Source organism: Bactrocera latifrons, unplaced genomic scaffold (assembly GCF_001853355.1).
Source record: "Bactrocera latifrons isolate USDA-ARS-PBARC rearing strain unplaced genomic scaffold, ASM185335v1 scaffold_94, whole genome shotgun sequence".
In the NCBI taxonomy this organism is placed as follows: domain Eukaryota; kingdom Metazoa; phylum Arthropoda; class Insecta; order Diptera; family Tephritidae; genus Bactrocera; species Bactrocera latifrons.
The window spans coordinates 623,845-647,373 of NW_017537645.1; the positions used below are offsets into that span (position 1 = coordinate 623,845).

General features: G+C 35.1%; 4 protein-coding genes across 7 annotated transcripts; 2 read left to right on the forward strand and 2 right to left on the reverse strand.

Annotated features, from left to right (window-relative positions):
- Positions 1-3,965: 3,965 nt before the first annotated feature.
- Positions 3,966-11,098, reverse strand: LOC108977707 (peroxisomal membrane protein 11C). 4 transcript variants are annotated; one of them, XM_018947547.1, is made up of 5 exons: positions 11,033-11,084; positions 10,536-10,635; positions 4,964-5,328; positions 4,818-4,874; positions 3,966-4,639 (listed from the first exon to the last, which is right to left on the reverse strand). In XM_018947547.1, exons 2-5 carry the CDS (start codon positions 10,599-10,601, stop codon positions 4,426-4,428), a joined length of 702 nt encoding a protein of 233 aa, XP_018803092.1. In that variant the 5' UTR covers positions 10,602-10,635; positions 11,033-11,084; the 3' UTR covers positions 3,966-4,425. The 4 variants fall into 4 exon arrangements, with proteins under 4 accessions (XP_018803092.1, XP_018803091.1, XP_018803090.1 ...); XM_018947546.1 differs by having other exon boundaries at positions 10,970-11,048; XM_018947545.1 differs by lacking the exon at positions 11,033-11,084 and adding an exon at positions 10,732-11,024.
- A 435-nt stretch (positions 11,099-11,533) lies between these two features.
- Positions 11,534-14,829, forward strand: LOC108977706 (TAF5-like RNA polymerase II p300/CBP-associated factor-associated factor 65 kDa subunit 5L). Its single transcript, XM_018947544.1, has 7 exons — positions 11,534-11,638; positions 11,708-11,874; positions 11,952-12,803; positions 12,881-13,162; positions 13,231-13,531; positions 13,597-13,943; positions 13,998-14,829. The coding sequence occupies exons 1-7, from the start codon at positions 11,534-11,536 to the stop codon at positions 14,137-14,139; spliced, it is 2,196 nt and encodes a 731-aa protein (XP_018803089.1). The 3' UTR covers positions 14,140-14,829.
- A 150-nt stretch (positions 14,830-14,979) lies between these two features.
- On the reverse strand, positions 14,980-19,018 carry LOC108977705 (transcription elongation factor B polypeptide 3). The gene is made up of 8 exons (XM_018947543.1): positions 18,523-19,018; positions 17,256-18,059; positions 16,428-16,940; positions 16,130-16,353; positions 15,964-16,058; positions 15,707-15,906; positions 15,341-15,632; positions 14,980-15,273 (listed from the first exon to the last, which is right to left on the reverse strand). The coding sequence occupies exons 1-8, from the start codon at positions 18,598-18,600 to the stop codon at positions 15,194-15,196; spliced, it is 2,286 nt and encodes a 761-aa protein (XP_018803088.1). The 5' UTR covers positions 18,601-19,018; the 3' UTR covers positions 14,980-15,193.
- An 89-nt stretch (positions 19,019-19,107) lies between these two features.
- On the forward strand, positions 19,108-21,242 carry LOC108977683 (uncharacterized protein CG4449). The gene is made up of 7 exons (XM_018947499.1): positions 19,108-19,172; positions 19,266-19,494; positions 19,555-20,051; positions 20,116-20,232; positions 20,287-20,602; positions 20,670-20,871; positions 20,939-21,242. The coding sequence occupies exons 2-7, from the start codon at positions 19,446-19,448 to the stop codon at positions 21,030-21,032; spliced, it is 1,275 nt and encodes a 424-aa protein (XP_018803044.1). The 5' UTR covers positions 19,108-19,172; positions 19,266-19,445; the 3' UTR covers positions 21,033-21,242.
- The last annotated feature ends 2,287 nt before the right edge of the window (positions 21,243-23,529 follow it).

Genomic DNA, 23,529 nt, shown 5'->3' on the forward strand with positions numbered 1-23,529 from the left:
TAATTTTAATTAAAATTGGCTCCCAAGCGTTTTGCTAATTTATAAGTTCGAAAAAAGCCGTCTAACCTGGTCCAACCTAATAATAAAATTACACTAGTTTACAGCAATTTTGCGACTGTGATGTTAGATACTGTTTATTGCTAGTTTTGTGTTGCTAAACCACGAAAATGATAGCAAAAATTTTCCAACATGTAGAATTTTTTGTTTTGTAGTCCTGGTGGTTAAACCACCACTATTTAATAATATTTCAAAAATAGCAGTGCACGATAAAACAATTTTGAACTCGAATTCGTAACCGGACACATCAGATACCACATAGACCTCTTGGCACATCAGTCGCAAATTTTTCTCTCAGATTTGTTGAGTAGTGTAATTATTGTTCTTATTGTAAAGTGTGGGTTCTCGTTGACCGAATAAAACCTGACATTTATTTTTAAATATTTTGTTTTTTCCTAATAGAATAATACACTTAGTAAATTAATCAAAGGCAACAATTATCGAACAAATGCTGCTTAGAATAAAGTAAAACATATTCACTAAAATATATAATTACACACATAGATAGGTAGATATGTACATACATGTACGCACATCCGTATATGCAAGAAAAAAATCTATTTAACTAAATATAAGGGAAATGTAGATAGGATTATAAACAATTTAAAGAAGTAATAATCGAAACAAGCAATACGAAAAATGCTTCAAAACAGTAAAAAAAAAACAAATATCTTTAATCAGCTGACTGCATATACTCGTAGAAGAAAACCAGAAATCGATTGGAAAGTTATATACAAGGCATGCATAACTACTTACCTTAAACAAACATACACACACATATAGTATACATACATATACAATATTTATGCAATTTTAACGAATCGAAATGAAAGAAAATAATAATTAAAATTTAGTTAAAAATATAAGAATACAAACAACAATAGCTAATTATATACAAACATACGCAATCAATATATATGTGTGTATTGCAAGCGAGCGCCGTTGCAGAAATTATCTCACAGCCATTCCCATACACACATACACACAATACAAAAGAAACTTTCAAAAAGTAATTGACCACAAAATTTTACAGCTGCTTACAACAACAACAACGCATCAATAAATCAAAAAATCACAAAGAAATGTAGCAAAATGAAAATGAACAATAAATAAAAGGCAATAGCCCTGCGCACCAACACGCCAACACAAATCATATACAAACAGACAAACAAGTGCATGAAATATTTAAAGCATAAAATATTCTAAAACAAATTAATGCAGTTATATAACAATTTAATAATGCAAAATTGTAATCAAACGGAAGTGAATAGTAATATGGCAAATCAAGTAAATAGACAACTAACAAAATATATATACATAAATATATATGAAGTAATATTTAAATGAGTATGACAATATACATATGCGCCTGTATTATAAGTTGAAATTGAAATGTACGAGTATGTATACCAATAAAGGATTCACATACAAACAAAAAACAAAAACAACACGACTCAATTTTATTTTTTGGGGGTTAGGGGATTTACATATCTTCCTCTGTAGTAGTTTACTCTGAGTTTACAACGGCGCGCCAGTCGTTTTTCCTTTTCGCTGTTTGGCGCTATTTGGAGATTCCAAGTGTAGCCAGGTTCTGCTCCACCTGGTCTTTGAAACGGAGTGGAGGCTTTCATCCACTCGGACGATATGACCCAATCAGAGTAGCCACAGCCTCTTAATTGGTTGAACTATATCAATGTCGTCGTATATCTCATACAGCTCATCGTTTCATCTTAATTGATTACTCAGTCCGATATAGCAAGAGTTATGCTGCCTTAATTTTCGAGGCTGACGTTGTTTTTTGTGTTAAAGCTGGTACCAAGATGGAGGAAACTATTTATGACTTTAAAGTTATGACTGTCAATAGTGACGTGGGAGCCGAATCGCGAGTGCGATGACTGTTTGTTTGATGAGATTGAAATAGTCACACGATGAGGAGTCGCCTTGTCTGAAACCTCGTTTGATATGGATTGGCTCGGAGAGGTCTTCTCAATCCTGACGGAGCTTTTATCATGACTCAACGTCAGTTTACACAGCCGTATTAGTTTCTCGAGGATACCAAATTTAAACATAGCCGGTAAATTCAGCTTTGAAATCGACGAAGAGGTGATGTTTATCGATCCACTTTTCATGGGTCTTTTCCAAGATTTGGCGATCCGATCTAAACAATTTATTTGGTGATTATAGCCTTGCCACAAATAAAATAAACCATATAAAGAATTGACTTTACTTGACAGCTTCTTAGGGGAAATGAACATATGGAAATTTTCAGTTCGATACCTCAGAAATTGTAGATTGGGTATATGCAGAGGGACAGAGATAGCTGTATCGACGCAGTTCGTCAGCCTAGAAATTCAAATACACTTTACAGGGTCTCAGATGGATTATTTAAGGTGTTAAAAGCTTCATGGTAACGTTAATGTAGCTTCTTCAGTGGAGGAGTGCTTTTATGAGATCACACCGATCAGCCGATGTAAAGTGTACTACTTGGATTCATCTGGTCGAAAAACATGTTTCGCCTTCTAAGATAATTACGAGAATATTTCACACTAAAGCCAAGCTTAAGCAGGCAGGTGAGTATAATTTTAAATGAGATTTGTGTACAGATAGCAGACATAGACTGGTAATAGTCGAGAGATTAAAGCTAATTTCTGAATTTTCGAAATCCATTTTACATTCTCTACAACCGTTAAAAGCCAAATTTGTCGAGAAACAAAGACTCCAATCGAAATTTAGGGTAAAGAAGTGTATCAACAAAGCTGAGCTCTCCTCATAAGGGATCGCAATTTAGAGATTAGACGACAGATAAATCAGCATAAGAGAATGAATGGGTCGAGCACTTAAAAATTTGCAATCTCTCCGCCGGGGAGTAAGCTTTGGGGTACTAAAAAAAATCGTGTAAAATCCAAATTCGATCAAATTCAAAACGATATTCGACGGCGGCGCAAAATTTCAAAAGGCTGTGCCTTACTTACTAAGACTCGACTTGAGTACAATATACACCAAGGTACTCAATCTGTGTTGTAGTTGTTGGAGCGACAGAAAACATTTAGAATTTCGCGGAATGGTGTCGAATTAACTACCCTGGCCTGATAAAAATCTGGATCCGTTCCGGTTAGCGTTAGACTTTCAAAATCTTTTGACTATGCTACTAAAGACTTCTCCAACAATCTACGCTACCTTCAGAGCTGAAGAGATGAACCATGGATTATCTGAGTGGTCGTAACAGTAAACAACCAATACAAAACGATGGATGTTAGTTTATTATATCTTCCGACAAATGGCTTAGTAAGGAGGTGGTCTAGATTTAATAAAACAGTGCATCAATGTACATTCAGACCTACAATTTTGAATTCTACGAACTTCCTTTGATTTATTATTTACTTTGTTCATAATTTTAAAATTCTTATTTTATTCTTCCAAATCAGTCATAATGCGTTCCTGACATCCTGGTAGTCGGAAAGCATTGTTTCACAGACGTTAAGAGGCTACATGGGGTTACGGGTTTCAAGAAATTTAATGTTTTATTGTCTTCTTTAATTCCAAAACACCTCTAGTCCTAAATTTTCAAGTTGATTGGAGTAATAGGTTTGGAGATACAGCCTTGAGAACTTGTGCGCTCGAGGCTAGCTAGGCTAAGTGCGGCGTTTTTAAACCCGTTTTTTTCGAAACTGTGTTTTTGAAGTGGCTTGGCAAGGTTTCTCGAGAACTACTCAACCGATCTTCATGAAATTTGACACCGGCTTTGAGAAACAATTCTTAAAGACTTCAACGAACGATTTTTTTTCGTTTACAACTATTTGAAAAAAAAATTCGCGATCTAAATCTCTTATAAAGAAACTTTCGAGTTTTTACAAAATATGCTAACTTTGTTTTGAATTATAAATAATTATAATAATAACACAATTTAATAATATTTTTAAAAATAATTTTACTCTTTCTTTTCCTACAAACATTATTTCCATATCACATCCTTTTGTATACATTTACATACATGTTAATATAATATAATATAAAACTATTACACGATGATTAAACGTTCAAGAAGGCGAATATATTGCACTGTCTTTGATTGCTTTGAGTTATGTACATTGACTTCACATAAAAATGACGTAAATGCTTTACGCATAAGTATACATTTACAAGTACAAAATGTATGTAAACACACAATGCAACTTTTGTTTTTCTTGTATGCGCTGGGTGGCTTACCCATCACAAATACACAAAATTGGATTAAACTAAAACTTGAGGAATAAAAATCAACAAATACACAGCACAGTGTAAATGTAAAATACAGTTAGTAGTGCTAAGGCGATATGTTTCCAAAGTAGCAGGCATATATAGGTGTGCCTGTAGGAACAGTATCCTTTTTTATTTATTTAAACGTCGTTTGGCAAACAGCTGGTAAATGCCAATAGCCGCCGACAGCGTGCCGATCGCGCCCACTTGTAATGTAGACAGCTTTCCGCCCCAAAGGTAGCCTCTAGGCAGAGTGCTGACGGCGTGGGTAAAGTCGAGTGAGAGCCGTAGAACGGAGAGCAATTCCAGGCGATGCTTTTTAAGTAATTTTTCATCCACACTAGAGCTGGGTAAAAGAAAAATAGTGAGAACATTACATAAATTAAAAAATCGGTAATTTAAAAACCGAACCTACCGCAAAATCATAGAGTATTATAATAACAAAAGTCTATTTCTCTAAGATCTCTAGCATATAGCTACATTAAATATATACTCTCAGTTAGTAATTGCATTTAGCTACTTACTTAGCAACGTTCGATGCGTCCACCTTTTGTTGATTCAATGCGTAATTGCGCATTGTTCTGAAAATGAATTCAACAAAAAAATTTTAAATAAATACAAAATACCATTAAATTGAGTAATTAAAACTAAATTAGTCGCTTCGACGTACCTCATTAAATTCAAGTAAACGGAAAGTACCCAAAACGTTGAGTTAAGCACATCCCAAGCATCGGCGTTTTTTACATCGAGTATATTGTTGTCCGACAGCCAACAAATTTTTTCAATTGGATAATAAAGTAAGTCCACAATATTCGCTGTGACCCCCAATACTGCCATTAGACGGTCTGGTTCCCCTTCGCCTAAGCCGTACTCCAAAGCGTATTGGATCATGGGAATGTCATCGATGAGACGGAGAGTGGCACGAGCGCCTGAAATACGTGAGCTGGTGATGGCATAGCGTTTGGCTAACTCCGGATTACGTTTGGCATGATAGCCGGCGACAAGTTTGGCGCTGTAACAAAGTGCTTTCATCACCTGAAATGCAATTATATTAAAGGGTTTGGCTTATTAGAGTTCAAGCATTATGAATTATGTTATATACATGCAATATTAAAGTTAGAAATTTGTGTTTTCAGGTATCATGTAATAAAGGAAAGTATTGCGGTAAACAATGATGTCTCTAAAATTTATATCACATATAATAACGTGAAAAGACCATCATATTCCATTGGAAGACCGCCGTATCTTTTGGCATTTCATCATGGAAAGACTTATGTACATCTAACAACGTTTACACATCGTTCAACTTTATTGCGAAAATCACGTTCTGTAAAGAATTTGTTTCGGGAGCTTCGCTCAACAAAGTGTACACGAAGACCGTGGAGAGTCGATTCGGACTCACATATAGAACGACTTGGGGGTCAAAATATAGTTTGTGCAAGAACTGAAGTCGCTCGACTTTCCTAAACGACATTGCTTCACTCAACGGGCTCTTGTAAAGTTCCAAGCAGATCCGACATTTTCATGCCAAATTTGGTTCAACGCTGAGACCCATTTCGTGTGATATTCACACACACGGACTTTCTTCCGTGGTGATATGTAAAATCTAAAGTCTATGCGCACAATCCCGCTTCGATTCAGGTCTTACAGCAAAACATCATTCGCCAGTTACTAGTCGAAATCCTCGAAGGAGTCATCGAAAATCAGACTCAACGAATGGATAATCTGAGACGTAGCCGCGGCCAACATTTGTAAAAAATAGTCTCCAAAGCAAATCCAAAAAATGTTCTTTCGAATGATTATAAACAATCCCAGTTTGAAGTTTCGGTACTTTTTTTTCTTTAAAAAAGTAAGGAACGTCGAAATGGATCACCCTATACAGTATTTGCCGCTGTTAAAATGCTATCTGAAAGTATGAGCTTCGACAAAACATGGATCCACACACCAGGGATAAAGGAGCAGTGGAAACAATGGACTTAACCGGGAACCCTGCTTCGAAGATGGCGAAGACTGTTCTACCGGTCGGGGAAGTCAAGGTCGCACTTTACTTGATAATGATAAGTCGGCTACAGACTCTACGAAGTCTATGGTAATACTGATAATATAACGCATCGACTAACACCTCCGTTGCTATTGTTGTTGCTATACCGCCAGACAACATTCTTGAAGTAATTTCAAGTAATGGTGCCGAATTGACAATTCTTGCCTGGATAATTATCTTGTTCCCTTCCAGTTACAGTCATAACTTGTGAAGTCGTAGATAATTTCGTCTATCCTGGACCAGCGTAAACACCACCAATAATGGCAGCCTGGAAATCCAACGCAGGATAACTCTTGCCAACTACTTCGGACTGAGTAGTTCGGACTGAACAAAAACCAAACTCTATAAGTCACTCATAATTCGAGTACTGCTATATGGTGCAGAGGCTTCGACTATGACAACAACTGATGAGTCGTCGTTTCGAGTTTACGAGAGAAAAATTCTGCGAAAGATTTATGGTCCTTTACGCGTTGGCCACGGCGAATATCGCATTCGATGGAACGCTGAGCTGTATGGGATATATGACGGCGGGGGAAACAGAGGAAGATCTCCACTCCGTTGGAAAGACCAGGTGCAGAAGGACCTGACTACGATTGAAATATTCAATTGGCGCCACGTAGCGAAAAGAAGAAACGACTGGCGCGCTGTTGTTAACTCGGCTATAATCGCGTAAGTGGTGCCTGCGCCAATTAAGAAGAATAAACTCATTTGTGTATATAATACAGTAATAACTTTTATAAACAATTGTAAAAATTTAAGATTTTACGATACATTATGAATACCCTATGTGTATTCTGTTTTTAATTATTATGCTGAGTAAATAGCACTTCATTGCTATAAATAGCCCAAGTACGGGGACTTTGAAATGAAGCGGCAGAGTTTCTGAGTATATACGTACATAATGGGTATTTAGTAATTAATAACGAACAGTTTCAACACCCTTTTTGTTTAAGGCAATTTGGATATAAGACAAAACGTTAACTGTGCTTGCAGCGAACCTAAGAAATTAAAAAAGTGTCCATAAAAGCATTTGTTATTCATCGCTTAGTTTTTATGAAGCTATTTGCTATATTGAACCGATATCGGCGATGCTGATCAGATTCACAGACGCGCGCAAAATTTCAGACCGATATTTCAAAACCTGACCGAAATAATTTGCTTTCCTTAGTAAGAAATACTTTATAAGTTAGCATAAAAAATAATGCTATAATTTAATTTTCTTCGTCGACCTCGATTCGAACCTTTGTGAATACGCAAGTTTTGAATATCATAATTAAGTGTGAAAAAGCATTCTCAGAATAGGCTATTTAAATATTACTGTTATAGTCTATAAGGTTTCTACTCCTCCCACAAACTCCTATACAAACTGTTCAGAAATAATTCAGTAGCACATTTTACACAATAAATACCAAATGCTTACGATTCATTAACAATTAATAGATTTTGTATGAAAAAAGTTGGAAAAAGTTAAGCCCCCAAACAGTTAAGGTAAACAAGATAGGCAATTATGCACGAAAGAAACGTTTATTTAGTTGGACGCAATGTTTACGCGCACGCGATTCCTTTCTTGACAGCTTAATCACTTAATTGCTTAAGTACATACTTATGTACATATTTGAATTTACTTAAAAATTTCAAATGACGTCGAAAAAAAGTGAAAAAAACCATAACTTAATTAACTAAGTTAATTTTTAAGCATTCTAAATTAATAATTATCATTTGGCACCTAATGAAATGCTACTTCGCAGTATTATTTATTCACAAACTCATTCTAGAGATTGAAAAGTGATATCATGATTTGCGGTAGACAAGCGTGATAAATCCATTTTCTCCGAGAGTTTGTTATAGTCAATATATATAATGTGCCACTAAAGTTAAATGGGGTTTTAAATCTTATCTAGAAAACTTTATGAGAAATACTTCTTATCTCGCTAATGCTTGACTAAACACGTTAAACTTTTGGATATATTAATTCTTTTTGCTCTATGCTTTTATACTCTCGCAACATTTTGCTCAAAATATTTGTTTATTAATTTATTACTTAGCAATGAATAATAATTTTATTTAGACAGTTGTCAAAATCGTATGGTAATATATGAATGAGTCCCGGTAATTTACAAATTGACTATTGACATTTTGAGAATCGATTAATTAATATTAATTGATAATTATGAATCGTACATTATTGCAATGCAATTAGTGGCATGCGCATGCATGTTTCTTCAGTAACAGTCAAGTGGTAATAACGATGAAATTAAAAAAAAAAAGCAAAGCATTGTTTTTTTATTTTCTATTATATACCTTTTACTCTAAGAAATCGTTTAAAGGATCGTCTCAGGGAAAAATTCTCGAGAAATCGATTTTTTTTTTTGTTGCATTATCAGGTAGTATACACTATAATCAGCATTCTCTCAAATTTTGAAATCCAAATTCAAATTATTACGTTCGCTACAGCGTATCTTGTAGAAAGCGAACAGAGTGGAGAATGCAGCGACTCCAATCTTTGAACTCGTTTTTCTCAGAATGGTGTTTTTCAAGAAGGTTTGCTCTCTCAAAGAAAGAGTTTTGAAGATGGAAAACCAAAAGTTTCCTTTACATTTTTAACTTTAGAGCATTAGTTACAAACTTATTTGCAATGACTTTGTACGTTTTTCCTTCAACACACATTTTCTTACTAATCGACGCTCTACATCTGTTCAGTTGCATCTATGACCCATTCTACATAATAGCTTCTTCATGCACTTATTGCAGCGGCAGAGTTCTTGGACGGATAAAAATCCGGGTCCCTTCTGTTTACGTGGATTGGACTGTCGTTTGAATGGAATAATTTCTTCTTTTCAGGTGATGATATTCCAAGGTATATAATATTCGAAAAACTCCAAACCTTGCATTGATGTGAAAAATACTTCGAAATAACCACACATTTTTTTCCAAATATTACTTACACCTATTTTATTGGCCAACCCAATTTAATGAACCAATGATAACTTGTCATTCTACTCATTTGCCTTCATTGTAAAAAAATAACAATTTAAAAAAGGAAACTTACAACACCATTTAACGAAAAAAAGTACCAGCAATAATCACACCTATTATTTTGTCCATAAGTGTTTGTGGCTAAAGATATGACTTCGAGTTGACACATGTGATTTTGTGACGCTGCAGACGGCTATTCATATCAGAAAACAATGTTTAGCATATATGATTATCAAAATAATTGTTTAAAAAAGAAAACCATGACTAAAAAATTCTTATCAGCCAATCAAAGAGGTGTATTAAATTTAAACCACATGATCCTACAGAGTTTACATAGCGATGTTTATTGTATCTTTATATATAGTATGCAGGTGAATATTATACACAGATCGGCTGGGATTTAGAATAGCATCCCGGATTTCGGGAATAAAATATAGAACAAAGAGAAAATGTGTACTTAATTTTAAATGTTCTCGAAATGAACTAAAAATGTTCATGGGTATATGAGCAAAAATACATATGCTTGTACACATACATACATATATGCACATATGAAGGTATATTGTATTTGCTTAACAATTTCAATTGACAATAAACGACACTTCGCATCAGGGTATAAACTACATGGAACAGAGAACGTTATACTTGTATGCATGCGAGGGCACAATGTAATGTTTATATAGCATTGTGCCTTCGCATGCATATAATTGTAGTCAAACACACCTAACTCATTAAGGCAGAAACTTGCTACTTTTAATTGATTTTAGTTTTGTGACCAATAAGGCAATATTATGAATCTTTTCAGGTGTTAGGCTTGAAAACAAAAGATGTGTTAATTCAACTCATCATAACGAGTAGTCCTCTAATCATTATTACTTTAATGTAGCGGAGCAGGTGAATTCAAGGTCCGTTGTTTTGATAATTTGTCATACATATGCATGTTTATCTTACAGCTGCACATATCTATATGCAGCTAATACACATCCATATGCACAAATGCTTACACATTTCACTTTCAATAAATATGCGCACACGTCTCGAAAGGGAAAAACCTGTTGTTCAGTTTGACACGAAAAGAGCTTCCAATTGATTGGGAAGGTGGTAGAGACCACATGTTATATTATGCCAACATCGCAATGCGTGGCAAGTTTAATATCCGGAAAGATAGTATTTGCTTTAAATTTAATATTAAATTGCCGATATCAGTTAAGCGACTACTGCTTACCTTATCTCGACCGCCGTAAGACTCGATAATATCACAAAATTCTTTTACAAACTTCGTCGTCGACATATTTTAAAATCGTAATTTTTTAATTGTCGTGTAACTATGTTAGTTAATGAAAAATTAATAATATTTAAAAAATTAAATTTTCTATTGTAAATAAACAATCAGCTGCAAAATTCACACAACTTTCACACACCGATTGTCAAAATGAACTACCAACAAATTCGCTGTCACTGCCTCGAACATCAACATACAAGTTGGGTGTTCAAAAGTGAATGAGCAACTACCTCCTAATCATCCTCTACTGTAGCGATCTATCGTTGAAGGAATTATGGCCTTGTAAACTAACAATTTTGCTCTCTATTTTTTAGCAAATATGCCAATCTACCTAAGTGTGAAATAAATTAATATTTCTGCTTGTATGACAACACTACCAGTAATTTATTATTATTTCCTTATATTCATGTTACAACTGTCTATTTAATGAAACAACGTACACATTTCACTTTTAATAGCGCCTAATTTTTTTTAATAACTGATTTTTGATGTAAACAAATAGTTCATCGGCAATTTATTGTTTTTGTTTTTATAAATGTCAAGAAAAAAATATGAAAGTCAGCTGTTTTTCCATGTTTGCAAATTAATGCACTGCACCAAAGCTATAATTTATAATATTAAATAATTTTAACCATGACTGCTTAATTCGTTCCTATTTAAATAATTTTATTGCAATCACTCGTATCAATTTATTCTTATTCACGTTTTTCTGCGTATAAGTTTTTAATAAGTATAATTAAAAAAGAATTTAAAATGTTTTCTTAAACAAATAAAAGTTTTGGGTTCCCATTATTACAACCTTGCAATCCTCTTATCAATACAACTCTGACTCACTGTTTACTGTCAACAGCAGCAGCTGTGCAAATTTTGACGTTTGCTTGCGAAAACTATATATTGTATTCAGTAAATTTATTGCTGTAATTTATAAAGTTTTATGTGGAATGCCAGAAATGGGCGAAAAAAGTAGTGGCAACAAAGTGAAAAAGTCAAAAAATGACTTGTTTCGCACATCACTGGGATATTATCTGAAACAGAAGAGTTTTGTGGTAAATATACGAAAAAAAACTTTAATTAAAAACCATGAACTACAAATACTGTCCAAACCACTCTTACAGGGTAATGAGAAATTTCGTAAATCTGACTTTCTGCTATTACAAAATAAGCGACAATTTATGGTACAAAAGATGTTGGATCTTGATTTACAGTCTGGAAACTCCTTCGCTTTCTCCAATGTGCTGTGCATCACGAATAATCACCACATTGTTGACCAACAATTTGGGCGGTAAGTTATATTTGGTGAACAATCATGCATACTGATGTGTAGATTCTAAGTAAATTTTGTGCATTCATTCTTTACAGTTTCTCACAATTTGTTGAATCACAAAGTGAATTCATACGTTTAGAGTTACGACGCTTTTATGCGCCCATGCTATGCCACCTGTATGTTGAGCTGATGAGAGCACGCGAACAAAAAGCTGCATTTGATTTACTTAAGAAATACGCACAATTAGTATCACCTGTAGAAACTTACGACGCACCTTTGCCTACAAAAATTAATGGCTGTTCCGTTGCAAATGACACACATGCCGATCAAACCAACAATGCCACTCCACATACCAGCATACGTTTTGTGAATGCAACAAATGATACACCTACAGACCCGGAACTGATGTATTTCATAAAACTCATACAAACACTGTCTGCTTGTACAAAATTGGAGGCGGCCGAAAGTGATCAAGAAGTGGCACATTTTCGTGCATCCAAATATGAAATACACACTACCGAAGCGGTAGTCGACACTCTGCGTGGCTACTTGGAGAAACGTGGTCATGTACTCATACTCAATCTCCTATATACATGGATACATGTGCACGTGATCGATAATGAGGTACCGAAGTGGAGTGAAGATAACATACTTATGGGCTTTGAGGCGACTGAAGACGACGAAGAAAGCAAATATAATTTGGCTGAGGTCAAACCGAAAATCAGTGCGGCGAGCGTTCGGTCGATTACGAAGCGTGAGGCGGAAGAACCACCCGAAGAACTTATGGTAAAAACTGAAAAGTCTGAAGACGTTTTAGATGAAATGAAAAAAATTCGCCTTCAACAAGTGACAGATAGCATGCAAACTTTGCGAATGTGTAGAGAGCAAATGCTAAAAACTCAAGTTCAACATCCCTACATTATTAAACTTGCCGATCGGGATAGAGGGTGAGTAGTAGAGAGAGCAATAGCTAATGCATAACCAATCTAAATAATTTTTAACGTACAATATTTTTTTCTTATAGTCTTTCCGCCGCTCATGTTGATGCCAATGAATGTCACCTGGTTGCTGGCTTCAATAATTCGGTGGTACAACTCTGGCAACTAAATCAACAAACATGTAGTGGCAAAAATTTATACGCACGCTTTGGCGATTCTGTGTGTCGCTGGGAGCTAAACAATATTTGCGCCGAAGAAACTGAGACTGAGGATCAAATTGATTTGGATGTTAGAGAGCATTCGCGCTTAAACGTAAACGATAGGCGGAAAAGAAAATACGAAGCTGGCAAATACGATAGCAATTCATTGTAAGCATTCTATTGTCTCTTGCATTTATATACTAACATATTAACAATATTAAAATTTCCAATTTTAGTAATGAATATGGTGGCATACAGTTGCGTGGTCATGGCGCTGGCGTTACGGACGTACGCTTCTCCACACATTACCCGCTCATTTTTAGTATTTCGAAAGATGCCACAATACGTAGTTGGCGTGCCGAAAGTTTTGGTTGCGCAAACATCTATCGTGGTCATCGTTATCCAGTTTGGTGCATCGATGAGAGCCCGGTGGGCATGTACGTTGCGACCGGTTCAAAGGATCTCACAGCACGTTTGTGGTCATTAGAACGTGAATTTCCACTAATTACTTATGCTGGTCATACACAAGATGTGGAGGTTAGTGAATGGGACGATTTTTTTCATTTATTTATTTGTTCAAAAGTTTTATTTTTTACTTCTAGTGCATAGCATTTCATCCGAATGGCAATTACCTCGCCACTGGCTCAGCGGATCTCTCCGTGCGTTTGTGGTGTGTTACAAGTGGCAAACTTATGCGCGTATTCTCCGACTGCAAACAGCCTGTTACGAATATTGCATTTAGTCCAGATGGCAAAATGTTAGCCGCTGGCGGTGAGGAGTCCAAAATACGCATTTTTGATTTAGCCGCCGGCGCACAGCTGAACGAACTGAAAGACCACACTTCCACCGTAAACAGTATTGCCTGGAGTAAGGGCGGTCGACATTTGGCGTCAGCATGTCGCGATGGCACTTTGCGTGTGTGGGATGTCAAGAAGCTGTCACCCATGAAGTAAGTCCTGCCTATTTATATGTATTCATAATTAATCACATTTTATTTCTTTAGTGACAGCAATAGCGGCAGTAGCAACACAAACACCTCATCAACTAATTTGAACAAGGTTATGGCATTGAGCAGCAGCTGTCAGCGTTTAGTGAAAGTGTCGTTTAGCCGGCAAGATGAAGTAATTTGTGCTATAGGCAGCTAAAGCACTAACCGTTAATTATATTAGTATATACAGCAAAAAACTGCGTGTTGAGACTTCTATGTATTTAGAAATTAGTAATGCAAGAACAAATTATTATTAGAATCAAACAAGAGAGTTGTACTCATAATTGTTAAAGGGCATGATTAGTTTATTTTAAGAAACTAAATTATTAAGTTCTGACTAAAATAACAAAAAAAAAAAAACCAAATAAATTAAGCGATTAAATATAATTAAAGTATAGATGAGTGAAGTTTTCTTTTTTAACTGACAGTTAACTACTGTTAGCTAAATGGCAAGGGTCGCCATGTAGTTACAATTTCAAGAAATTAGTGAAGCATTAAAGTGCAGAGATGAAACATGAAATTAAGTAATACATAATTCTAATGTAAATCATTTTTCATTACAATACACAAACTCATACTTTACAGCACAAAATCCATTTTATGAATTTTAGTCTAGTTTATGCCTAATGTCAGACGCACACATTTTTCATAATAATACAATTTTAATTATTCCATACTTGATATTTATTCAGAAATTGCCTACTTTAACGCTATATCTTGTTTTAAACTAGTTATAATTTTACAAAGGTTTTGAAATCCTTTTAAAAGTTAGCACAGCCCTAGTGCTTGCATTACACACCCACGTGTATGTAGGCGTGTGTGTGTAGTTGGCTTAAAATGACAAATAGTAAAAACAATTTTTGAACGCAAACTTCGGTAAACTTAAAGCGAATATTATACATAATTTATGTTTAAATATGTGCTAAGATGCAAATCTGAGTGTGTATGTGTGATGCAAGGTTTTTTTTTAACTGTTAAACAACTACAATTTTTAATTTTATAAATTAAAACATATTTTTTTTTTTTGTATTCTTATAAATTACGAATACGGAGTATACTGCTAGTTTATATACGAAAGTATACGCAATCTTGTAGTAACATGGTAATATCATTAAACATACATACATTAGTTATTTGAATTTTTTTGATTGAGGCCTTATTGAACAAACATCAGACTAACGAAGAGAAAGTAACGAAACAAAAATTTTGGCTTAACGCTTGTGACGGCCACGCATGAACTGCAATGTTTTCGCCATGAGTGGTGCTTTCTTGGCGCGCATCGGCGCATGAGCTGTAATTGAGTGCAAAAAGTTGCCTCAGCATAGTTAAATTTATAAAATAGCATTTGTGGTACTTACAAACTTGTGCCGCATCGCGTACGGTAGCTGCTACGCGTAGACGCGTATCACCCACTTTGCCGGCGTTGGGTGTGACGCTGGATAGTGCTGCGACGCGTGCCGCCGGTGTGGCAACCAGTTTTGCCTTCGTGCCAAATTGTTCCTGCTTACGCATCACACTACGCGGCGGTTTCACCATCGAATCAACAAACGCCAATTGCGTTTTACGAACAGGTGCCGCAATTATTTTCTGCGACTGCTTGATAGTCGCCGTGAGGCTATTCAACTTTTGTTCCTTTTCCTCCTCGCAACGCTAAAGGGTATTAAAAAATGCTTAGTAAAATTCAAATTACTATTAATGTAGATGTAGAGATTCTACCAACTTACCAAATACATTTCACGCCACGACTCCATTTCTAAGCGCTTTTTGGAACGATAATTGCGTTGCACATGTATTTGCCACAAGCAATCACTGTCCTCCATTAAATATGGATTATATTCTTCGAATGTGAGTAACTGTTGCGGTGTGGCACGGTCCAAAACAGGACGCAGCACATCAAACGGTACACCGCCAGTGTATTCTAGACCTGTAAAGCACTTTAATTACACCGAGAATTAAATAATAAAAAGCATGAAGTACAAACCATCGATATTCTTCTGCAATACGCGTATGCACAGATCAAATAGTGATGGTACTTGCAAGACTTGACCTGTCTTGACACCAGAGTATATTTTCGTACTAAAATTGCAAGAAAATTCAACAAATTAAAAATAAGTATTAAAACTGTCGGTATATATCCGACAACTTACCGCATTGTTTTCGATGAGATACCATGACTCAATGCCTCTGCATCAGTGAGTGTACGCACGGGTTTGGGAGTGGGCAATACCGCGCCGCTATTACGGTAAATACAATCCATTACAGTCTTATTGTGTGGAAGTGGTTTATAATTGGCTGAAATCGTTGGGAGTTCAAGCGCAATACTCGGATCAAGTGGCGCCAATTTCGCCGATGCCGACAATAAATCTGGTTTCTACAAATTAAAATCAGAATATTAATTAATATAAAATAAAAATAAAAAAAGGAATATCCAAAAGAAAAACTTACTTTATCCACAAGTTTTGCTGAAGTACTTGCTGAGCTTATTGGAGTCGGTATATACTCACTTCTAGCATTTTTACTTGAACTACTGCTACTGCTCGGCTTATCATTCGACGTACTCTTGCTAGAAGTGCTGGCTGTGGGCGATTTGCTAGTATTTAGCGATTTTTTCGCTTTCTTTGTTGGCATGTTAAGCATGCCCAGAACATCGGCGAAATTCGCGCCCATCGACGAATCAATACCATCATCCGCATCAACTTCCTCCTCATTGTCGTTGGGGATAGGGGGCTTTTGTTTTTTGGCTTTTGTGGTCTTCGGCACCTTAGCTTTTGTTGGAGTCGAATCATTCGAATCGCTGTCTTGTTGACGTTTTCTGCTCTCACCTTTGGCATGCGATGATGATGAGGTAGCAACTTGTTCGTTCGCCAATGTGGAAGATGAATGTGATGTAGAGGTGTTGTGGTGCTTGTCGCGATGTGATGTGTCTTTTGATGAAGATTTACCTTTCTCATTTTTGCTCTGTTACAAAAATGTTATTGTTTTAAACAGAATCTTTTTTGAATCAGAAATAGTTTGGCTTTTTTCAATTTAAAACAGTTTTATAAAAAATTTAAATTAATAAAAATATAAATTTTTTTATAATTAAAAATAATAATAATAATAATAACGAAAAATAATAATAATAACGAAGAACAAAATAATAACAATACAAATATATAAGTGGTAAATAAAACTATAAAAAAAAAACAAAGCTAACAAAAATGTACACAATATTATTGCACATGTCTGAAATATTTTTGCCATAACTACGATAAATAAGAACTCATTATTTACCTCCTTTGATCGTTCATGCCTATCTTTGTCCTTCGACGATCTATGCTTTTCGCTTTCATCCTGTTTGCTTATTTTCTCTGACGAAGAATTTGTTTCACGTCTCGATGAACTTGTATGTTCACTCAGTTTTCCACCCTTAAGACTTTCTCTCTTTTCTTTAGAGTCGCCACCATTTTTGTGATGTGTTGTCGATGAAGAGGTAGTTTTAGTATCCCTGTTTGAGCTGTGTTTCTCACCATGCTCGCGATGTCGCGTCGATTTCTCATCTGATGATTTATGCCTATCATTTTCGCGATTCTTTCCGTCATTTCGGCGATCCTCATGTTTGGATTTCTTTACGGCGGATAATTCTTTTTGTTCTTGCTCCACATCCCGCTTACGTTTCGTCGTTGAAATTTCATGTTCGTGTGTTTCATTATGTGATTTCGATTTATGCTCCGAATTGCCTTTGTCTCTGTGCTTATTTTGGCGTTCTTTTGATGTATTTTCACTTAAAGTATTTGAATGAGTATGCTCTTGTGGAGAAGTCTTTCTTGAGTGATTGTGACGGTCATCATCACTTGACCCATGCCCATTGGCATTATTCATATCATCATCATCGTCATTACCTTGACAGTTACTGACATCCGCTGGTTCTTCTTCAGCTGCAACCATAGCTTTCCATTTGGTAACCAAAGCTTTTGCAGCAATACCAATTTCGCCATTATATTTGCGCAGTGAGTTCACTGTTTTGCCAACTCCAGTCTCTTGCAAATGTTCTACTTTAACAGGTAATTTATACAACTTGTTGATACAGTGTAAAAGCTGTAAGGAATAAAAACAAAAATAAAAAAATATGTAAACAGATAAAAGATTCAAAATGTTGTAAAACTTATTTCCTACAATATAATACTAATGGTATTTTCTTTATTATAATAAAGTATTAATGCGCATCTGTTAACATTCTTAATTGCATATGGGAAATCATACAGTTAAATATATGCAATGATTAACACCTGACATGTAAAAGTATCAATTTCCGACTTTATTTCTTTGCAACATAACTACGTCAAAGAAAAATTTATTCGAATTTGGGAAATTTGCCGAACACACACATATATATACTGATAGCGTGTGGTTTTCAACTCAGACCCCAATATGTATTTTGTACATTAGTGTAATTTAGCAAGCTAAACATTGTTACATATACATACATACTTATATCCGAAATAATGGAGATATGGAAATTGTTGACACATGCCTTCCTATTTATGTATCGAAAACTTACTCTGCCTTCATCGTCCTGGGAATGCTCGATGCTTCTTTGGTAATGTTGAATAACACCTAATATAGATGTAGAAGACATTATCAACTGCTTCTGCTTCTCCAAGTAGCTTTATTAACGTAAGCAATTGTGCTTATTTGACAATTGATTCGTTTTTCTATACGTGGAAAAAGCACCAGACGTTTTTACAAAATTTGTGTTTCTCGATTTTATTTTGACTTTTTTCGGTGTTTAATATTCCAGTGTCAATGAAACAGGCCTTTTGGAAAAAAAGATTTAAACGTTTCACTAATCACACGTATTTAGAAATTACACCCTTTCCCACATAGGCCTTTATTCCCTCATTCTCACGCCTCTAACTTTTTTGCGATTTCTAATGCGACAATTTACCGAATTCACGCGTTATTATATTACAATTTATATCAATTTTCATAACTTAACAATTAACGCAACACTATTTTATTTCATCTAATGACAGAAAAGAAATGAAGGTATTATTTAAATGACAATCATTGACGTTGAATAGGTATGTTAATAAAGTTGAAATTTACAGTGTTGCATGACAGACAGCTGTAAGTGTTTTCTGTGCAGTGTTCACAATGTAACTCGATAAAATACTTAGTTCTATATCGATATGCAAAATTAAATATGAGGTGAGTAATAAAATCTAAAATCCACGATTTGCGGAAATCAAACATTTCTACAATAACCTAAAGAGTATTTAAGTAATTTTATGTTTTTTAAAGTTTCTTCCGGCTACAGTACTATTGGTTATCGATAATTAACACATTGTAGTCGCGTTTTAGCTGAGTTTGTTTATCACATCCTTAACCCAAATGACAAATTGGCGCTTCATAAATTGCATTTATTTGTTTTAAATTGTTTGAAAAGTTAAGTTAAATATTAAATAATTTGCCAAATAAGTTATGTCACAGGAATATGACGTATTTGCTGATCTGTACGGCAATGATAATGGTAATCATATGTTTGGGTGCGTCTTTGTGCGAACAATTTAAATTAAATTTGTTTTTATAGATGAAAAAGCCAAATTTCTCGAGACTCTTAAATCTAATACAGTGAATACGTTAAGCAGCGGCAGTTCAGATGAGGAAGATTTTCTGCCACTGTCTTTACAACGTAAAGGAAAGGGACATGATAAAAAGACAAAGCCACTTCCTGTGAAAAAAGGGGAGCTACCCACTTCAATAACTGCTGCTAAAAAGATAAAAAAGTGTCAGTCGCAGCCCATCGAAGATGCACCTCAACATGCGACTAATAACCAATCCACACAACCAGCTGATCGTGCTCCTGTTGCCAATAGTCGTAGAACGCGAAGTAAAACTGCGGCAGCCTCGCAAGCACCAAATTCGACAGTCACAGCATCCATAACAACTAGCGCCCCGAGTAGAGCAAGAAACGGTCGCCGAGGACGAAGCAGGGGTGTGGTAAATGAACCCGATATTGTAGAAGCGAGCAATACGATGTCCTTGGGAGAATCTCTTGGTGTAATAAGTACATTGATGAGAGGGCAGGTATGTGATGCTTTCTGGAATTAAGTTTATATTATACATGAAATATTTAATTTTATTTTTGCAGAATAGACGTAGTGTGATGCGCGCACGTCGGAACTACTTCGCAGAAATCGCTGCACGCTCCACAAATGTAGACTACGTGGATTTGGTGTCGAGCCCATTACCGCGCATTGAAGGCGTTGTAAGTTGTATTTAAGTAAATGTTAGAAATTTTTCACTCCATTAAACATAATAGATTGCAGTTGACTCCGATGGTGAAGATGATGGTGTTGAAGTCACCAGCTTAGAAACGCCTAATACATCTGCACTCGCAGCGTTAGAATGTTCCTTTGATGAAGATAATCCAGAGATATCGGTAAAAATAAAGTGGGATGGTGGAGCACCAGAAATTTTTAAGCTGCGGAAGTATCAAAAATTTCAAGACATATTTAGTAAAATAGCAGAACGCGAAGATACACCCATCGACAACCTAGTTTTCAATATTGATAATCGCATTTTATCAGCCAGTGATACGCCCGCTAGTATTAATTATAAAGTTTACGAATTTATCAGTAAGTATATCCATATGGATATTATTTAATGTCATATCAACGAATGTTCACAATTTTTGCACGACAGGTGGTCGTGCATTGACCCATCACTTTGATGCCGGTGATTTGAGAAAGAAGCGTGATGCCAATATAATTACGCTGAAAATTCAGTCGGACTTGTGGCCAAGGAAACCCTTACAAGTGGAACTTGGTAAAACCGATAAACTGAAAATCTTATATATCAAATGTGCCGAAGAATTAAAAAAATCGCCCGAGGATCTTGTTCTAAGGTATGAGTTATGTCGTGAGTTAATAACGATTTCATATACATTGCAAAAATCCAATTTGTATTTTTAGCTTCAACGGTGACCACTTAGGCTTCAATGAGACACCTGAAGACTTCGAATTCGAAGGCGGTGAGGCGATTGATTTGCGTGTAAAGAAAAAATAACGCTAATTGCTTTATATGCTACAATTTGTATACATTTTTATGTGTTTGGGAGGTTATGTCGAAATTGTTGTTTTTTTTTTTTTTGTTTTTTTTTAAGTTTGAGAAGTTATAAGTGCCAGATTTTTATTTTTTATTTCGAATATAAAGATGTATAAATCTCCCGTATGTATACAATTATGATTTGTTGTACAAATTTGAAATTTTAACATGTCATCAGCCAAAACGTATATATTTAATTTTGTTTAATTTATGCATATATATAATAAGCAATTGAATATTATTTTTATGCATTTAAATATAATTACTTTTGATAAAGAAAGTCGTCTTTAAACTGCAGTTCCTCTAATATTTAGCTGCGTATAGTATTTTGTTGTACAACAATTATGCTCTCAGCAAAACCGCGACTGGAAAATGGAATACACAACAAAAGCATTTGATGGGAGAAGGGAATGGATGAACAATTTAATTCCTGAGCACATTTTACAAATATCTGCAACTAACATAAAATCATACAGCAACTGAGCACAAATCTCAATGAGGGTGGAAAGCGGCTGCATTGACAGGAGAGCATACGAAATAGTACTATGCACAACCACACCAAACTGCGCAAGTATCACCGCTTTTGCCACCCCCAAAAAAAGTTCAGTCTCCTCGCAGACTAACACCTTAAAGCGCTTTCGCTCGCACATCTCCCCTTTGCAGAGCGGAAGCGAAGACGAAAGTTTTTAAACTTTGCAAATTCGAAGTGACTTGAATTCGCGCACAGGAGCTTCGCATTCGGTGTGTTCAGAAAGAGCAAGTCCTTTGTGGCAAATGGCTGTGTTCTCTGTTTTGTTCAAATATACAACATTAATCTACAGGCAAATATTTAGCAAACGCACCAAAATTCTATTTTTTTTCCACAATTTAAATTTACGCTTTCAACTTAAATGCAGTTGCGCGACCAAAAAACATTTATAAATTTTATTGTGTTTACGCCGAAATCACATGTGTGTTATGTGCAAGCAAAAAATAATCGACAAATAAAATATTGAAAACAAAACATTACTTGTTAAAGGATAAAAGCAAAAGTCTTTCATATATTATATACACCTATATATCTTGTGTTTGCGTGTTGTATGTGGCCGAAGGTGTGTGTTGTGAAAGTGACAAAGACGCAATACAGACGCTTTTAATGCAAGCTAATATTTATTGACATTTTGCACGAAATTGTGTGTAATTGTTAAGGGACTTCTTGAACAACAAACAGCAGGGAATAAGTGCAACAACATATCGTATTTTTCGAAAATAAAGTGATCAAGCAAAATAAGCGAACTTTGCATATTAAAAGGTGATATTTAATGCTGTAGAGAATTTTAGGTAAATATGCAGTTAAAATTGAATTACTAAATTTTATTATACCCTGAACAGTGTATATTAAGTTTGGCACTAAATTTTTGACACCCAAAAGCAGCCAATAGTATATAGCTTAAATAAATTATCAACGTGCCGAGCGAGTCCATATAACCATATCCATATGCATATTTTAACGAATTAGTAACTTAGTTTCAGAGATATCGCTCTGAAACTTTTCACATGTGCTTTTTTCTCTAAGAAGCTGATTATTTTACGATATAGTTGATATCAGACCGCTATAGCTTATAGCTGTCATACGAACTGAACGCTCAAAATCAAGCTCTTGTATGGAAAACTTTTTTACTTGGCAAGATATCTTTCCAAAATTTTGTACAGATGATTGCCCAAGATAACTCTATAATCGGTGCCGAAATTGTTCAGATCGGACCACTGTAGCATATAGCTGCCATACAAGCTGAACGCTCAAAATCTAGTGGTTGTATGGAATGATTTGTATTTGTGAAGGGTGTTATAGCTTCGATGCAACTGAAGTTAATGTTTTTGCTTGTTTTGCTGTAAAGACAGTTTATTGATTAGTTTGATAACAATTAGTTGCGTATTTAGTGCTGTAATTTATAGAAGCGGATATTGAAACATTGAAAGTATAAGTGAAGTGTGAAAAACAAATTTGTTTTTACAAGTAACTACAAGTTTAACTATTTTTTGTATGATATACATATGTATGTATATTGTTAAGTTATTAGCAGTAAAATATTTTTATAGAAAACAGAATCCTGTAACATTTTGCAAACTACACAATTACTCAAATATATAAATTAATTTGCTAACAACAATATAAATTACGCAGTTCGCAAATGCATTTACATGTGTGTGTGTGTGTGTGTGTGTCTAAATACAGGTATGCCACACGCTCTAACGCCGAAATGTATACAATAGCTTTCGTAAATTAGTATAAAAGCCACTGTCTACTTATATTCATTAAGGCATACATACATGTACATATGTGATATATTATATGTATATATTTACAGCTAAGTATATATGTTGATATATATGTATGTGCATATGTATAGGTATATTTACAAGTGTTGTTTGGAAATACCAACACGATTTTCAAGAACTTAACGCTGATACTCCTGCC

Excerpts from the sequence above, each read along its gene's own strand:
- LOC108977683 (XM_018947499.1), top strand. The coding sequence starts at position 19,446 with ATGTCACAGGAATATGACGTATTTGCTGATCTGTACGGCAATGATAAT. Across the intron at positions 20,233-20,286 it reads TACCGCGCATTGAAGGCGTT|ATTGCAGTTGACTCCGATGG; the intron begins GTAAGTTGTATT and ends TAAACATAATAG. Across the intron at positions 20,603-20,669 it reads TAAAGTTTACGAATTTATCA|GTGGTCGTGCATTGACCCAT; the intron begins GTAAGTATATCC and ends TTTGCACGACAG.
- LOC108977707 (XM_018947547.1), bottom strand. The coding sequence starts at position 10,601 with ATGTCGACGACGAAGTTTGTAAAAGAATTTTGTGATATTATCGAGTCT. Across the intron at positions 5,329-10,535 it reads CTTACGGCGGTCGAGATAAG|GTGATGAAAGCACTTTGTTA; the intron begins GTAAGCAGTAGT and ends ATTGCATTTCAG. Across the intron at positions 4,640-4,817 it reads GACGCATCGAACGTTGCTAA|CTCTAGTGTGGATGAAAAAT; the intron begins GTAAGTAGCTAA and ends TCTTTTACCCAG.
- LOC108977706 (XM_018947544.1), top strand. The coding sequence starts at position 11,534 with ATGCCAGAAATGGGCGAAAAAAGTAGTGGCAACAAAGTGAAAAAGTCA. Across the intron at positions 11,875-11,951 it reads GTTGACCAACAATTTGGGCG|TTTCTCACAATTTGTTGAAT; the intron begins GTAAGTTATATT and ends CATTCTTTACAG. Across the intron at positions 13,163-13,230 it reads AAATACGATAGCAATTCATT|TAATGAATATGGTGGCATAC; the intron begins GTAAGCATTCTA and ends TTCCAATTTTAG.
- LOC108977705 (XM_018947543.1), bottom strand. The coding sequence starts at position 18,600 with ATGTCTTCTACATCTATATTAGGTGTTATTCAACATTACCAAAGAAGC. Across the intron at positions 18,060-18,522 it reads CCCAGGACGATGAAGGCAGA|CTTTTACACTGTATCAACAA; the intron begins GTAAGTTTTCGA and ends TATTCCTTACAG. Across the intron at positions 15,907-15,963 it reads ATTGCAGAAGAATATCGATG|GTCTAGAATACACTGGCGGT; the intron begins GTTTGTACTTCA and ends AGTGCTTTACAG.